Source organism: Salvia splendens, chromosome 2 (genome assembly GCF_004379255.2).
Source record: "Salvia splendens isolate huo1 chromosome 2, SspV2, whole genome shotgun sequence".
In the NCBI taxonomy this organism is placed as follows: Eukaryota; Viridiplantae; Streptophyta; class Magnoliopsida; order Lamiales; family Lamiaceae; genus Salvia; species Salvia splendens.
Genome location: NC_056033.1, coordinates 1328810 through 1346440, shown reverse-complemented (window position 1 = coordinate 1346440; position 17631 = coordinate 1328810). Strand labels below are relative to the sequence as shown.

The following is a 17631-nucleotide window of genomic DNA, read 5'->3' as shown; positions in this document are numbered from 1 at the left end:
ATCAGTATGTTTTCTTATTGGGTCGATCCATTAGGAATCTGCTAGTTTTGGGTTGTATTTGAGTAACCCATTAAAAATATAATACTGTATTATTTTATTTATTTTTATTCATTAAAAAAATTTATACTTTAGTTTTATTAAGTTCTTGAAAAACATGTTTAAATAACAGATTTTAACCACGTAAATTAGGTATGTCTCGTTATCGTGTTATTATCATTTCATGTCAACTCAGCTTATATCATTAACAACTTTGTATCATGTATAGGTCTTGTTCGGGTTTCAAGACAGTAAGTCAAGTTTATATTCAGTTTGAGAACTTTTTTTAATAGATCGAGTTCATATTGGATTTTATTAGATTGAAAGTATTATCAAGTTTTATCATATAATTACCTAGCCCGTATGATTTATGCATTTTATGTGTACGTATTGTAACATGTCATGTGCATTGTTTTGACCATAATTATTTACCACCATAATTATTCTTAGAATAAAGATAAATTAACAAAATTTGTACATACAAAATGCCCTTTTAATTTAAATAGGATAATATTAAAATATTTTGAATTGGTAGCATCATTAATTACATACTTTTATGACTAATTTGACCATATTTATAATTATATAAAGCAAAATATACTATTACGAAGCACAATTTTTCCTCAATCATTTATAACTAAAAAATAAGTAATTGATTTTATTTTTAAAATGTCCACTGGTACGTTATTAAAAGATTCACAAAAAAAATAATAGATAGAATAATCATTCATATTTTAATGGAATAAGTTTTTTGTTCATTTTATTTAAACTATCACAATGATATATGAATATAGATAAATTGTTCCTTTTTCTACAAAGTAAAAATGGGCAAAATACTCTTTTATTTAGAATTTATCTCATATTATGCCATGTATAATTTTATTAAAACTACTGGTATTTTATTTTCTAATTTCTACCTTTTAAACCCATTATAAAAAAAATTGATTAATATTTTTTTATATTCTATAGTGCATCAAATGATATAATATTAGAGGTAATTTGATTATGGAGTTCGTGGCACTTGGCGCCCACCTATCACATTCTTCAATTGTATTATTAATTATATATTCAAAATATATACCAGGAAATTAAATCTTCATTCATGTGAATTTTTACAATAGTAACAAATATTGACATTTCTTTACATATTTCTCCGTATGCTATATACTACTCCTATATAGGGCTGGGGAAAAATACCGAAATGCCGAAATACCGGCCTTATCGTACCGAAAAAATACCGAAAATATCAAATTTTCGGTATACCGTGATTTTCGGTATGGTATGATACCTTACCGAAATATTTCGGTAAGGTAAAGGTATGAATTTTTATATACCGCGGTATACCGCGGCATACCGAAATTCGGTATATACCGTAATTTAAGGTATATACCGTAAAATATGAATATAATAATATATAAAGTATTTTATATATTTTTAAATTATAAAATTTATTGTGAAATATAATATAATATGAATAAAATATACTAGTATTTAATACCTGTATATTATTTAAATTTCTATAAAATAAAAATAGTATTCTAAAACTCAAATATTCAATTTTCATTGATATTGAAAGTAAGGTATACCGCAAAAGTATGGTATACCGAACTTTGTTACGGCATACCAAAAATGAGGTATGATATCGGTATGAAAATTCTCCATACCGAAAATAAGGTATACCGAAGTTCAGTATACCGAAAATTTTGGTAAGATAATTTGTATGATTTTTTCGCATACCGAAGTTACGGTATGGTGGTTTCGGTAAGGTATACCGTACCTACCCACCCCTTCCTATACAACAAATATTCAAAATTACAAGTTTCAAATTATATTTCAAATAACAAATATTAAAATAGTTGAAAAAAATAAAATACAATACAATGTACATATGAGATCCAAATTAAAAAATATACTGTAAAAATTAATTAGTATTTGGTATAAAAGGATAATATAAATAAATTTATGAAAAAATAAGTTTATAAAAATTGTTTTTTAAATAAAAAACATAAATTATTGAAGAAAATATTTAAGATATATGAAATTACATGCTTCAAATTATATTGCAAATCATAAATATTAAAACAGTTGAAGAAAATGAAATAAAATACAAGAACATATGAGATTCAAATTGAAAAATATAAATTAATTTATTTTTTAAATAAAAAGGATAATTTAAATAAATTCTTTAAAAAGTAAGATTTTTAGAATTGTATGTTAAGTATTGAAGGAAAGTGGAAAATATAATATACTAACAAAATTAATCTTTAATTAATTTTATAATATACATATATTATTATATTATTTTCAAAATTAATTTTACTTAATTAATATTAATTCAATTATCAATATTTTCACTGTTTTTTTTTTACTTATTTTCATATTTCTTGTTAAAACTAGAAAAACATGACGCAAAATATTTGTATAAATTTATGAGAACAAAATATTTTTATTAAAAAACTTCAAGTATTTTCTTTTTTATATTTAGTTGAAAGTACTATAGTTCATTCCTTAATTAATATGAGGGGTTATAATGTAAAATTGAAGTAGAGTTAAAATAGGTAAATCCCTCAATCATGCAAATAATAGAAAATGACAAATATACCCCAACTTTGTATATACAAAGTTTGTTAAACTCTTATTCTCATGTGTTACGCACATGTCATTGGCATTAACATTGCTTGGTGTTGTTAATTTCTCTGCCTAATGGAATTAAAAAATTAATTACAAAGGTTCATCAGTTCTGTTGTTACCATTAATGCATGTCTCTAATATTATTAAGCTGGAATCATTTCATTCACCTTAGAATTAAGAAGTAAACATACAACTATAGAAATATGATTGATTGATGATCAGTCATATTAATTATCTATCAAGACTAAGTTTTTGTTGCAACTTTATGGTTTGACTTGAAACCTAATAAATTATTAATAGTTGGAGAAGCTAGCTAATCTCATCTATAAATTTAACTTGATGCATAAGTTTTTCGCACCTATAGACTATATATAGTTCAAATTAAAAGGATGTTTGATAAGAAACACATTATAACTACTCGAATAATTTTTCTTAAGATCGACTAAAGAATTTGATAAGCTCACAATAATAGTATACAATTACCATTGTCAAATTTTGTAATTTTATTTTTGGGATGATTTTTAATTTAGTAATGCATGAAAATTTACCCATTTTTTTATTTCAACAAAACTTCTGAAATATTGCAACAAATCGAAAATAATTAATGACATTATTGCAACATTTTAAAGATTTTAACATTGCAAAAATAGAGATTGATTTTGAGTTGGGATAGGGAACTAGAGAATCCAAAATACTAAAAAATAAGATAACTGAATCATCAATTATCAATTACTACTACCATTTATCAAATTTCATTGTGAGTAATACGTCTAGAAACTAATAATACCTACTTTGCATGTTTTTATTTTATTTTATTTCTATTGTGACCACTCAAGTCATAATTCAATTATGCCGGATGAAGCGCCTGGTTTCAAGATGTTCACATATATATTGAATTGAAATCTGAAGCACCTATAAATTTTTTATTATTGACAATTATGGTTGACTAAAGGAGGTGACGTTTCTATATAGTTTCCTGTATTTTGCAATTATTTTGGCGACGCGTAAAACAGAAGAAATTGAACAAAATAACATGTACAATTCGTACGCCATTAATGATGATCATTGCCATGTGCTAAAACAGTTTTTAAGCAAAGTCGAATATATTAATTATATATATATATGATGACTTTAGCAAAGAAACGAAAATAAGGAGGAATTCTATATAATTGGCCTATAATTATAAATCAACCGACCCAATAAGTTATAAATCAAGCAGTAACCAATCATTGGAATATCATGATTCTTGAATTAGTTAGGTTAATGTAGTTACCAATTGACGCTGTCAAAGTCGTACTATAGTAATCAAACAATGTATTTAAATTATTGATTAATATAAAATGTTGCATATATAACGGTTAGAAGAATAATTTGTTAGAGAAGTTTATTCACTTCATCCAACTTGCATTTGAAAAGATTGTATAATGGTGTTAAAAAAAACTCATTAAGACTATAGTAACAAAGACTCATGCTACTGCTAGTGGCAAAGAAAATGCATCAAAACAAGCAACAAAGTCTCTATTCATTAAAATATTTAACAGTTTGGATTCTTGATGAATTTATTCAAGGTCTAACAAGAGTAAATTCCAAATCAAGATATGTTCACTTTTTATATTACTAGATATTTAACAATCTATTGCCCATGTAACTGTTTGAGATTTGTGATGAGTGACACAAAAATTAGCAGCAGGAACTAATATTGTCATTACAGATAAACATAACAATAACAATAACAATAACAATAACTAGCAAATAGCAAATTATCACAAAATATAAGAATAAAAAGAATGTGGTCCACACCAATCACGTTGCATTAAACAAATATGGATGTCCGAATGAAATATGCGTGACAAAGAGAACAAAAACGACTCAGCACGCTAGAGCGGCTCAAGCAAGTCTAAAATGATTACACCCTAAAATTACAACTAGAATTGGTGGAAAAATAATAAATATCAATAAAACTAAAAACAAACATAGAGATGTGGTGGATACATATCAGCTTATAGAACATACTGTCCTTGTCCTTGTACAATAATAAACCCCAGTTTTGAACACCTACGCATCTCAAGCAGCTGCTTGGACAGGCACATTAGCTCTGAACCCACGACCCCTTCCCCGAATTCCCCTCCCACGGCCACGACCTGCATCACAACTAATTCACTCAGCTATACCAAAAATAAGACAAAGCAGAGAGGAACGAGGAGTAACTCTTTTCTAAAATAATATTTGATGTCAACAAACTCTGTACCTCGTGGTGCTTCTTGATTGTAGGTTCCAGCATCATGCTGAGCATCCCCCAGAGGACCATTGTAGCCACCCCTTCCACGGCCACGGAAACCACGGCCTCTACCTCGTCCCCTACCTCTGGCATACCCACGGTTCCTTTCATAGCCTCCATCATCATACTCAGCATAAGCAAAGCCATTCCCTATAGAAACAACAGCTCATTCAGTATATGAATAATTGACAACTTGCAGAACCCTGGAGTTCAGACAACATTGAGGTCAACAAAATGTATACCAGACTGGAATCTAGGTCTCCCCCTCCCTCTGCCACCTCGGCCTCTTCCACGGGTAGGAGGCGATCCCTCTGGACCCAAAAAAAGAAAGATGTCAAAACAACAACAATGTAGTTGTAGTTCTTAAAAACACAGGAACTAGAATGTGACACCACCTCCATCATAGTCTACATCTGGAGACAACACCTTCACCTGATCTTCTGGTATTGGCTGTTGGTATCTAAACATGATGGCAATTGGCAAGTCAGTATCATAGTAATAGGTACTACTTGTCTCCAACTCAAACAAAACAAAACAAAACAAAATACTTTCATAGTAATAGTTCACAATAAACCTACCTCTCTTACCTAAGGATAAGAAAAATAATTAAAAAATTATTGAGTTCAAGTTCCAATCCAACAACCTAATGAAAAGTATATTGACTTGACACCTAGCATAATTTTTATTGGACACTAAAATGAAAACAGCAGCACTTGAATATAGACTCATGCTGAATAACACAAACATGCCATATGCATAATGTAAGACGAAAAACAAACAGCCTATCAAAGATACAGCACAGACTACATAAAAGAAACAAAACTCCCAAACAGCAGAAATCTTCAATAAACTCACCCGACATTTTTCGTATCCAGCTCCTTTTTTGAGAGTGTTATTGTAACCATTGAAACTTTCCTAGTGGTTTCCAGACTGAGAAAGAGAGAACACAATTTGTAAGGAACCCAGTTGTTCTTCAATATTTCAGACGAAAAAACAAGATGTAGTATAAATTTACAACTTAAAAAATGTTTCTTTTTTCCATCAAGTTTGGCCCTTACATTTGAAGCCCTTCCTCCAGGGGTTCCCATGTGTCGGTTATGTCAGTAGATTGAATAGCAGTAATCTGGTGAAGACCAACAATTCTCCTCTGAACCAAAGAAAATTGCAATATCTTCAGAGAAGAGAACCATAAAAAATCAACTTCTGAAATCAAACCAAAAATGCCACTAGATAAAAAACCTTGATAAGCTCCACGATCGTCACAGTTTTGTTAATGGCTCTGCCCATTGCCTTAAACACTATATCATCCGAACCTTTCTCCTACAAGGCATTGAATAATTAGACTCTCCGACAAGTACAGAACAAGTATCCCAAATTATAAAACATAATAATCACTATCTATACATATATAAACATGCAAAACATGCACATGAAGAATGCAGTACGGTCGATCATAATCTCATAAAGTCGAATAGAAAAAAATACAAACAGAAAACTCTAGTTTAGATGTATTTCCCATGGTACAGAACCTGGAAACAACTAACAGGTAAAAAAAGGTCCCAAGTTCACAGTAAGTATTGATGAAAAACGCATATCACAAGCATTTTCCAGATGCCTAAGGCCTCATTCAAAATGCAAGCAAACAATCAGCATGAAACTATGCAAGACAATCATCAGCTCATACTAATACAAATATTTCAACTATGAGTGGCACTCGAGCAAAGTCGGCGTCGTTTGAGAAGAAAATTAGTAGATATCTAGTAAATTATTCCTACCATGAGCCTCAGAGAAAGAGGAAATATGAGCACAATAGTTTCTAAATTCTAACATTAAATTTATTCAGAATTCTAAGAAAGCTACGTATTAAACTCAATGAACTGCAATTAATTAGTCCACTCATAAGTGCCCCTGAATAATAGTATAAATCTTAAAAAATGAAATAAATGCAAAAACATAGAAAGAACATCATCCAAACGCAAAGGACAAAGCAATCTATTTAATGCGTGAAACAATTCCAGCAAAATGAATCTACCAAAATAGATGCAGAGAAATACCTGAAGCAGCGTCATGGCGTAAGTAATGTAACTCCGCATCCTGCCTTGGCTCGTAATCCGAATCTCATTCTCATCAATCGGAGTCTCAATCTTTGGCTTCTCCACTTTCTGGTACCGATCCATGCTCTGCGATATCCAAAACACCAAAAACACAATTAACGCAGCGAATAGATTGCATAAACAAGAACTCAAAATAACATTACAAACACGTTTGATTAATTGATGAAAGGGGGAAATAACTAGGGTTTTGCTGGTAAAACAGAAGAGCTATGGATCTGAAATTCCTCAAACGAATAGGGAAACTAAGGCAATGAATTACGTTGGTGCAGTGCAATTGCAAGTAAAGATAAGATTATAGGCTCCAGCCCTCTTCTCCGGCTTCGTATCTTCGTTAGGCCCTAACCTTAATTTCTGCGCCATCCGCAGCTATTTATTGGTCCGGTTCCTGTTTCTGACCTAGTTTATCTTACCCGGTCCGACCGGCTGTTATTTTCTTTTTGTTTTTTCCTTTTATATTTAAAAAATAGAGATATTTAGAACGATAAAAATTTTCATTCATAATTGTTAAAGTAATACAGATAAGAAAATAATTATTGAATTATGTTAATGAAAATTGGGATCCATCCAACTAGATAGAATGACTTATTTTGCAGGAAAAAAAATCATTAACAATAAAATGTGTTAGTTTCCCAAAATATGGATATTAAATGGGTAACTTTGGATGGAAAGAGTAAACTATAGTTTTAGTCTTTTTTTCGAATAAAATTATAAAAATATCAGATATTTTGCAACTTGTCAACAGACTTAGGTTTGGACCACCTCTATAGAGTAAACTTACGAAATAATGAGATGAATTTGAATTATGTGTTTGGTCATAAATTTATACATAATCATCTACTAGTTCACTCAAAAATGGAAAATAGCTATAATTATATCAGCATAAACGATTTGTAGAGGGGATTGAATAGGTGGTGGGCTACAAACCCGCCTTTTTACATTTTGGGTAGATCTAAAATTTATAAAGTTTGATCAAATTTGAGTGGATCTCATAATATTAAAAAATGAAATAATAAATCACCAGGTTTGAATATGTTTACAAATTATACTATCTAAAGTTTTCTAGTTGACTATGTTTACATATTTGAATAGCATTACACACGTGTAGTGATTTAAACGATACGTTTATGCATACTAACTAATACTACTAGTCACTAAATCACATATTAATTGTATTAACATGTAGTATCTCTTTCCACCTCTTATTTTCTCATGTGCCTTAGGCCATCCACAACGCTGTCTCTATACCGTCTCTTAAACCGTCTCTTAACTACTATTTGAGCACTATTTGAGGGCCTCACTGTCCTTTTTGCCTCCATCTCTTAACTAAGAGACGGAACCTGCAACGCTCCGTCTCTATACCGTCTCTTAATTACTATTCATTCAATTTAATTTATAATTTTTTTTTAAAACCCAATTCAATTTAAACAAACACACTTTATTAAAATTAAAACAAAATAAAAAAACACACAAAATAAAAAAACACGCAAAATAAAAAAAACACACAAAATAAAAAAACACACAAAATAAAAAAAAATTAATCGGAAGGGCTAATCATCCTCCGGAGGCGGTCGAGGTTGAGGGGGAGTCGGAAGGCCAAGTTGTGCTGCCAAAATAAAAAATTTAAATTTGAATTTTTTTTTAAAAAAAATATTTATTGCGTCAGCACGTGACGACGCCCACTCGCGGGCCGGCGAGTGGGCGTCACGCACGACGCCGGGCTGCGCCACGTCGCCTAGGCGCGTGGCGAGACAGCTCGTCTCGTGGCTCGCCGAGTCGAGACGCGCGACGAGACGCGCGACGAGACGGGACGAGATGGAGGCTGCAACGCGTCTCGCCGGGGTCTCGTCTCACTGAGACGAGACGCGAGACGCCGGCGAGACCCGTTGTGGATGGTCTTAAATACTCAGCTCTCTGTCAATTAATCGACAAAGAAGAAAAGGAACTGAGGGTGAGAGATAAAGATGCAAGAGATATGAAGTAAAAAAGAAAAGAAAAGAAAAGAAAAGGGGAAAAACTTATTTTAATAATGCAACTTTATTCTTTAGCATTAGTTCATCACCGAGCTATGTAGTTTATTTTTATTTGACACATCAATTTTGCCCAAATTAAGAAAGATAAAATAATTGTGAATTTTTCAAACTTAGTTATTATAGGGAGTACTGTATTTTGATAAGTGTGAAATTGATTAGAGTTTAATGAAACTTTGATGATTTATTTGACAAAACATTATCTGATGACGTCATTTTGTCATATCACTATTTTAACCACATAGATATATCGATTGACATGTCAGCATCAATTTCACCCATATTTTTCAAATATGATGATTTATTATTCAATTTTAAAATGTGTGAGACCAAACTTAATGATTTATTTGATAATTTGCACTTATATTGGTAGCCATAGATTATTACATGAGCAAAACAAGAACCATTCCAAAAGGCATAGATTTATAAGGAATGTGCGTGCCGCTGCCTGTTTCTACCCTCTTTGCTAATTAAAGGATCCAGCACTCTTCTCCATCCTTCATAGTTCAGTGCCGATCCTGTGTCGGCCAACGGAAATCCGTTCACGAAGAAAAACGGCGTCGCATATACACCTCGTACGCAACCATACTGCAAACACGAAGAAACCACTAGATCAATATGAATCCTCTATTTCATCTCGTGTTCTATGTTATTTCGTCCGCACAAGCCAGGTGCAGAAGCTTTAAAATGACCAAAACATAAGCAGCAATTGCAAAAAAATCAAACACACAAGCGAAATCTTAAAATAAAAGTGAAGCAAATGCAATTGCCGAGTTTACCTTGAAAGCATATCTGTTTTCATTATCGATGCTGGTGTCGTTGAAGCCGGATTTGACTGCAGAACGATACGACGAAGATCCAAGTGTCTTTGCTGTGAAGTCCACTATACGCTCCCTGACAGCTGCTTTAGACTTGTTAAATGTTACCTTCCCATAAAATAGCTCCTGCTTCAATTTTCAATCTATCAATCTCAAGTGCAGTTAACATGTTATGCTGCATTGCAATCTTCAACTAAGTAATTCGAGCTTTATACTAGACAACAGGGCTTGAAATATAAGAATGATACACAACTGATATATGAAATTCAGAATGTACCTGATGGTGGAAAAAGGCTTCCAATACATGGAATGTTGTTGAAGAGTTGATCTTATTAGCTATATGCAGAGCCTTCGAAGTGGCAAATGAATTGTCATGGTAACTGCAATCCGATCAGATTTATCAACACACACAGTGGATGAATGTATGAAACATCTCTCAACTTATGCAAATTACACACACAAGCAATCAAAAACTAAAGGAATCTACCAGCAAAACGCAAACCTCGTGATAAAATACACAATTTACAATCCCTACAGAATGACCTAATCGTTTCAATTGCAATTAATTCAATAAATTCTACAGCCGAAGGGAAAATATCACCGTAGCAGAATAAGTAATTGAAAATGAATTGGGAGGGTTTAACTACTCACGGCAAAGGGAAGGTGTGGACGACGAGCCTAACGCGAGAGGAGAACTCCTCAACGGCTTGCTTAAGCGGCGGCCACGAATCGCGGCTATCGGGGCAAACAGGGTCGTAAAATGCCTCAATCAATACCTCATTCTCCTCCTTTCCCGCCGCCGACGCCTCGCCGTAGCGGAATCCGTCCAGCACCGGCGGTATCGACAACTGGCTAACAATTGGGCGCAACAACCACAACAGCGCCACAAATCCGAGAAATATTGACTTGGTATCCATCTCTCAGAATTGGATTTTGCTAGAGGATTGCGGTAGTGATGTAGTGAAGAGGTGTGGGGAGCAGCTATCTATATACGTCGATTTATTTATTCGGTGCGGTGTTTATCCGAAATTGGCGCACAAAATCCATACTCGTATTGATGTCAGGAGATGTGACGAAGGTAGATGATCCAACAATGCGTCCAGATGCAGAGAATCAGCATTTAGCATTCCGATTTTGGGTGCTGATTTTTCCTCAGTAACTCTGTGCAAAGGTAATACAGCTGATAAAGGAATGATGTTTCAAGAAATATTTATTTATGAGTTTGCTAATATGAGTCATTCATAATAATTTTATTTATTTATATGCTATATAATTAATTAAAGAGTTAAATAGGGATATGTTAGTAGTAAATTAAAAAAAGTTTTAGTACATAAATGTTAGAATATGAAAATAAAACAATTAAACGTATATAATTGGGGGTTGTAAAAAGGAATTAATCTAATTATTTTTGCTTCATGCGCTATGTCCCAATTCGATTTCATGTTTATAGTAGTAATATTCTTTGGTAAATCTCTTATTATTAACCTATATACTAATTTTAGCCGATTTCACATTGCTCTAATTTGGTGAGGAGTTAAACTGACAGCTCATAGAAATAATATTTAGATTTATTCATAGAATTTTGTATCAAAAATCTGCATACAATGTACACAGCATTTAAACAGAAATCGAGTACTTGACATGATTCTAATGTTCGAATTAATACGTTGAATTATAGTTAATACTACCTTTTTTTTGCAAATTCTTGTTTGTTAATTAGTAATGTAAATTACATGCCATTTCATCTTTCAATAATAAACTATTCAATCACCTATTCTTCTACACCTTGAACGACACCGATTGCATGTGATATGCATTTCAAGTAATGTATATCCAAAATTTGATTCTTTGGTCCTAAATTGTCCTCATATAATACGATTTTAAATACATTTAAATTTCATATTTTAGGCGTGATTTTAACTTATAATTTAGTATGTTAATACAAACGACTAATTTCTGTTGCGGACACCCTTAATTAGTTCAAGTATTGGTCATGCAGATATTATTAGTGAATTTGATATTAATTTTGAATTAACTACATTAAAATCAATTAGGGTTGAAATTAAAATTAGATTGTTAAAAAATTTATAAATTAGAATATAATAACATATAAAGAGGATGTAGTAATTGTTTTAATTAAATAATTAGGATAAATAAAAGTATCAGTAGTTTAAAAAATAAAGGCACGCGCGCCGGTGGGGAAAACCCTAATTGAATATATAGTGAAGAATGGCCAAGAATATAGTATATAATTCAAATTAATCACGTCGGCCTCGAAAATTTATTAAAGTTAAACTTCTATATAAATTAAATAATAGTTGGAGTCCTATTTTGTACTATTCTTGTTAGTATTTCATGCTTGTGCACCGAGTAAATAAATATTCCATTCACATGGCGAGACTTAAATTCAAAAATTTGAACTTTCAATTCGTAACACTTTTGTTTGAGAATTCGGAAAACAATCGGTGCTCTGTTACCATTGCATGTTTATTTTCTTGATTTTCACGAAACAAATTCCCCCAAACTTTATTAGTAATACTTACTATGTAAAAATCTCTCATTTATAAAAAAAAAATTAATCATATAAAATACTAACGAGGGAATATATGTTTCAAAAAATTTCACGCACAAGAATGTATTAATATCAATATAATATTAAAAATAAAATCGTTAAATGTATGTAAACGTTAGCATATGAATTTTTTGCTAAATTTTTATCTTGTCCCACACCTTTTAAAAATTTAACAACAAATTATGAAATTTAAATAATTCTCAATACCAGATTGTCCCAAGATAATTTCCAAGTAAATTCAATACCTAATTCAATAAACACATGAAAAAAAATTAATGTTAATAAAATAGTAAAGTAATAAAGAATAAACTAAAATAAATTTTGTCAAATAAGAAAATTGAACTTTTTTTGAAAATTTGTTATTCAAATTTTAAAAAATACAAGACAAACTAAAACCTGACTAAATTCCATATTTTTAAATTGACAATTAACTCGAAATAAAAGTACTTAAATTAATGACATCTCGTTCTCCCACACAACACCCCGTTTATAAATCCCACCCTACAAAACAATGTGTAGAACCCATTTTCACCCAAAAACATACAGTTCAAAAATCACTATAATTCGCCAAAAAAAGGAAAAAAAAGGATGCAGGTGTCAATATTTATTGCTCTATTTCTACCATGCGCCGGAATGAGCGCCATTTTCGTGGTGTACATGTGTTTGCTGTGCTATTCTGCGCGTGCAAGCAGCGACGAGGCTGGGCCGGCGAAGCACTGGCAAAAGAGGGGCCTCTCCGCCTCCGATCTCCAGAAACTGGCGACGGTGAGCGGCAAAGATCTGGTGCTGGCCACCGACTGCGCCATCTGCTTGGACGAAATCGAGGCCGAGCAACCGGCTAGGATGGTTCCCGGTTGCAATCACGGCTTTCATCTAAAATGCGCCGACGCCTGGCTCTCCAAAAACCCCATTTGCCCTCTTTGCAGAGCCAAACTCTCCCCTCACCTATTCAATTCCAATCTCTCTCAAATCACTCAATGCTGATATAATCTTACCTCATATCACAATTTTGTATCTCATTTTCTTCCCTGTTTTCAACTGGAGTAGTAACAGCAGATGATCATGTATATATTTTTTTCATTTTATTTTGTAAAACCTCACTCATCGATTTTTTTTGTTCGGAATAAATGCTCTAAAAATGCCAAATTGGCAAAAAGAAATTGGTTATATTCAGATTTCTAAAAGAAATGTTTTTCCAGTTGATTTTCAAAATTGTAGATGTACTAGAATTTGATCAAAATTTATGATTTTTTTTAAACATAGATAAAAATGTGAAATTTTGAGGAGAAATCATAACTTCAATTAAATTGTAAACCAGCTGTAAGTGGAGTGGCATGCTTGAATAAGCAACTTTCATGTTCATTTAACCAACATTTTTTTTGGGAAATCATATATGTAATCTAAATATTACGTCTTAAACAGCAAATAATTCAATCTCTTTATTAGCTTTCTATGTAGGAGAAATATCACATACTAAAATCAAATTCAAATAGGAGCAAAAAATGTAGCAACTAATTCAAAGAGAAAGAAACTTCTTCTAATTCACCGCTACCAATTTATAATTAGTTTATTAGAAAGTTCAAATTAAGAGCTATGATGGTTTGGGATTTCTTCTACTAGTACTCCCTCCGTCCCGGGCTACTCGCTCATTTCCTTTTCGGCTCGGAGATTAAGGAATGAGTGTATAAGAAAGTCAAAAATGACGGTTGTAGGTGAAATTTTTTACTAAAAATGGAAAGAGTGCAAGTAACTTGGGACGCCCAAAAAGGAAATAAGTGCGAGTAGTGCGGGACGGAGGGAGTATTTTATTTGTAAATGTATAAATTTAATTGGGAATGGATCTTTTGGTGTTGAGCGGTTGTTTGCAGAAGATAAGAGAAAGAAGAAGGTTACATTTACATGTGTAGCATTGTTTGTTAATTTGTGTGGCGCAGGTTATTGTTGTCACATATACCATTGCATATTTATGTTTATGCTGTACATATATTATAAAAAATCTCAAATTAAATGCATAATTTTTTTGACTAAGATCTTATTCTATTTTTTTGTATTTCGTTTATTAAAATTTAAAATTAACAAAGATTTTCAATTTTGAATCTCTGTTAATATAATTCCACCTCGCCAAATGGAGAGAGAGGGAATATTCGATAGAAAAAGATTCGCATAATTTTGAAAGTTGAAATATGTATCGGTTAAAAGAAATATAAAAAAAATATTGCATAACTCTCTGAACGCTGTTTCCAACTGCAACTCTAGTAAAGCAACACCCATCGCTTATTAGACAAATGTTCGGTCACCAATTTTTTCCATTTTTTTATTAATACATTGTTTCTACTACTACTACTACTACTATCTAACCCATACAATTGATATTTTTTAGAATGGACTCTTGCAATTCAATTTATTATACTCCTCAACAATTGAAAGTTGATGCAACGAATTTGTAATAATCTCATCACCCGAGGCAACATTCGGTGCATGATATACTTATGAATCGATAAGTGCTAATTAATTCGAATTCAATAAGTTTAACTAATTTATAGTAGTACTGTATTTCATATATATAATATGCGATAGTACAATAGTAGCGGATCCTACACAAATACAGTATTTTATGAGTAGTAATTTAAAACGAAAATTTCCTAAAAAGTTCATTTTTAACCGATAATTCTTACAGGATTGTAGTAAATATATACGGAATAGTAAATATAATGAATTTAAGTAAGTTCCGACACGAATTTCATGTGTGCCACAAACATTATCGGATAACAATTTTCAACAAATCATCCTACAAATTCAATCGACTAACTCTTTCTAGTCAAGTGAGTGAGCGTGACTTCAACATACATATGAATCATAAATCGAATATATTTCGGAAGTATTATAGTACGAAATGAAAGAAGGAACTACGGGAAAGTGGGGAATATTGACATAATATTGTTAGTTGAAAAACTTGCAAAAATTTAATTTCAAAATCTTTAGTACGGAATATGTTTTAATTATAATTACTATAATTAATACCAATTTAAATTACTAGCTAGGAGCATTAATTAAATTTTATTATCCTGTAATATCTCGAATATTCTAGCATTCTTTCCAAATAAATACAGATATGATGAAATTGATTTGTTACCTTTAACCTCCCACGTTTTGGAACGCTTGGCCGCTCGTTCTCTCACACTCATGTGAATCAATGAAAAGAAAAGTTAATCAAAAGTCTGATTTAATTTAATTTTGTGGTCCACCAATGAATTAAAATGAAATATATTCCCCCAATATCGCGAAGACTTACGGAGAGTAGTTATTAATTATTCGATTTTCATAGTTTATTTACTACTAGTACTATAATTATTTGGCTATTGAAAGAATTATTTGAAATTCTTTGCAATATACCAAGTACTATATCAATTTGAAATTTCATGATACACCTAAAAAATTGCAAGGCCTAGCATTTTTTTAGATAATTGCAGTGAATCAGGAGATACAGTCCCATATATAGTTAGTATGGCCAGAAAAGAAATACGTAATATACTTAATTAAAGCTTATTTAACGATTAATTAATCGAAAACCATAAATTACAATAGCTTTGTTTTGAATATGAAATCACATAGAATCCTCTCGCAATCGGCAAATATTTTTTTAGAGCCAGCCAAGCCGAGCCGAATCACTCCGCTTTGAGAGTATTCCCAACATCGATCACAAACCGATACTTGACGTCGGCTTTCGCGAGCCGCTCCATGGCCGTGTTCACGTAATCAATCGGGATAATCTCCACGTCCGCCACTATACCATGCTTGGCCGCGAAATCAATCATCTCCTGCGTCTCCTTGATCCCGCCGATCATGCTCCCCGCCACCGTCTTCCGCCCCATAATGAGCGGAAACGCCGGCAGCTCCAGCGGCTTCTCCGGCGCGCCGACCAAAATCAGCTTCCCATGCGGCTTCAGCAAGCCGAGCAGCGGCGGCAGCGCGTGCTGCGCGGAGACCGTGTCGATGATCCCGTCCAGCGTCCCCGCTGCCGTCTCCATCCCCGCCGCGTCCCTGCTGATCAGGAACGCGTCGGCGCCGAGCTTCCCCAGCGCCTCCTCCCGCTTCCCATCCGAGGTGCTGATGACTGTCACGTTAAGACCGAACGCCTTTGCCAACTTCACCGCCACGTGTCCCAGCCCGCCCAACCCGACTACGCCTAAGCTGAGGCCGGGTTGGTCCAACCCGAAGTAGCGGAGCGGGCTGTAGGTGGTGATCCCGGCGCATAATAGCGGGGCGCCCTTGTCCATGGGGAGGTTGTCGGGCCAGCGGATGAGGAAGTCCTCGTCCGCGCCCATGACGTCGGAGTAGCCGCCGTAGGTGACGGAGGCGTCGGGGAGGACGGTGTTGTAGGTGAGGACTAGATTAGGGCAGTAGTTCTGGAGGTGGGCGGCGCATTGGTCGCAATTGCGGCAGGAGTTGACGAGGCAGCCGACGCCGACCTTGTCGCCGGGGGAGAACTTGGTGACGGAGGGGCCGACGGCGGTGACGACGCCGACGATCTCGTGGCCGGGGACGACGGGGTAGTGGGCGTTGCCCCACTCGTTCTTGATGGTGTGGAGGTCGGAGTGGCAGATGCCGCAGTAGAGGACCTTGAAGTGGACGTCGCGGGGGGCGGCGGCGGGGCGGGAGAATTTGAAGGGGGAGAGGACGCCGGAGGGGTCTCGGGCGGCCCAGCCCACGGCGTTCACGGATTTCGACATTCTAGGAGGTTGTGTGGCTGATGAGTTGAGAGTGAGAGGAATGTGGTGGAGAAATGAGTGGAATATGGTGAGCTATATATAGATAGGAGTGGGTAGGGATGTCAATACAGCCCGCAACCCGTGGTCTGGCCCGAATAGTCCGCCAAATTTATAGGGTTAGGGTTGAAAATTTTTAGCCCGAAAAAAGTACAACCCGATTAGCCCGCACCCGATTAACCCGCAACTCGTTAGGGTCAGACTCGAAAACCCGATGGGCTAGCCCGAAAACCCGATAAGTTTTCTATTGTTCAATTTTTTACTCCAAATTAGAAACTTTCATTGATTTTTTTACAATATGGATAACTATAAAAATAACTTTCAATTTTATACTATTAAATATACAAATTATATATTAAATTTTTATTAGTATAATAATAAATAAATAA

General features: G+C 33.7%; 4 protein-coding genes across 6 annotated transcripts; 1 reads left to right on the top strand and 3 right to left on the bottom strand.

Moving 5' to 3' along the window:
- Window positions 1-4446: 4446 nt before the first annotated feature.
- Window positions 4447-7413, bottom strand: LOC121759142 (ribonuclease P protein subunit p25-like protein). Of its 2 annotated transcripts, none has more exons than XM_042154646.1 (9): window positions 7319-7413; window positions 7000-7125; window positions 6185-6265; window positions 6004-6092; window positions 5801-5875; window positions 5341-5405; window positions 5188-5256; window positions 4916-5095; window positions 4447-4808 (listed from the first exon to the last, which is right to left on the bottom strand). In XM_042154646.1, exons 2-9 carry the CDS (start codon window positions 7120-7122, stop codon window positions 4732-4734), a joined length of 759 nt encoding a protein of 252 aa, XP_042010580.1. In that variant the 5' UTR covers window positions 7123-7125; window positions 7319-7413; the 3' UTR covers window positions 4447-4731. The 2 variants fall into 2 exon arrangements, with proteins under 2 accessions (XP_042010580.1, XP_042010585.1); XM_042154651.1 differs by having other exon boundaries at window positions 4447-4775.
- Window positions 7414-9412: 1999 nt separating this feature from the next.
- On the bottom strand, window positions 9413-11050 carry LOC121770203. 2 transcript variants are annotated; one of them, XM_042166980.1, is made up of 4 exons: window positions 10556-11050; window positions 10182-10284; window positions 9866-10033; window positions 9413-9674 (listed from the first exon to the last, which is right to left on the bottom strand). In XM_042166980.1, exons 1-4 carry the CDS (start codon window positions 10819-10821, stop codon window positions 9510-9512), a joined length of 702 nt encoding a protein of 233 aa, XP_042022914.1. In that variant the 5' UTR covers window positions 10822-11050; the 3' UTR covers window positions 9413-9509. The 2 variants fall into 2 exon arrangements, with proteins under 2 accessions (XP_042022914.1, XP_042022915.1); XM_042166981.1 differs by having other exon boundaries at window positions 9866-10030.
- A 2059-nt stretch (window positions 11051-13109) lies between these two features.
- LOC121793112 (E3 ubiquitin-protein ligase ATL23-like) lies at window positions 13110-13460 on the top strand. Its single transcript, XM_042191301.1, has one exon. It carries the CDS (start codon window positions 13110-13112, stop codon window positions 13458-13460), a length of 351 nt encoding a protein of 116 aa, XP_042047235.1.
- A 2548-nt stretch (window positions 13461-16008) lies between these two features.
- On the bottom strand, window positions 16009-17233 carry LOC121768607 (8-hydroxygeraniol dehydrogenase-like). Its single transcript, XM_042165138.1, has one exon. The coding sequence runs from the start codon at window positions 17204-17206 to the stop codon at window positions 16142-16144; it is 1065 nt and encodes a 354-aa protein (XP_042021072.1). The 5' UTR covers window positions 17207-17233; the 3' UTR covers window positions 16009-16141.
- Window positions 17234-17631: the final 398 nt, after the last annotated feature.

Coding starts and splice junctions, on each gene's coding strand:
- LOC121759142 (XM_042154646.1), bottom strand. CDS start 7,122: ATGGATCGGTACCAGAAAGTGGAGAAGCCAAAGATTGAGACTCCGATT. Junction 5,876..6,003: donor CTGGAGGAAGGGCTTCAAAT/GTAAGGGCCAAA, acceptor TCTCTTTCTCAG/TCTGGAAACCACTAGGAAAG. Junction 5,096..5,187: donor GAGACCTAGATTCCAGTCTG/GTATACATTTTG, acceptor TTGTTTCTATAG/GGAATGGCTTTGCTTATGCT.
- LOC121770203 (XM_042166980.1), bottom strand. CDS start 10,821: ATGGATACCAAGTCAATATTTCTCGGATTTGTGGCGCTGTTGTGGTTG. Junction 10,285..10,555: donor GTCCACACCTTCCCTTTGCC/GTGAGTAGTTAA, acceptor ATCGGATTGCAG/TTACCATGACAATTCATTTG. Junction 9,675..9,865: donor AAAACAGATATGCTTTCAAG/GTAAACTCGGCA, acceptor TCGTGTTTGCAG/TATGGTTGCGTACGAGGTGT.
- LOC121793112 (XM_042191301.1), top strand. CDS start 13,110: ATGAGCGCCATTTTCGTGGTGTACATGTGTTTGCTGTGCTATTCTGCG.
- LOC121768607 (XM_042165138.1), bottom strand. CDS start 17,206: ATGTCGAAATCCGTGAACGCCGTGGGCTGGGCCGCCCGAGACCCCTCC.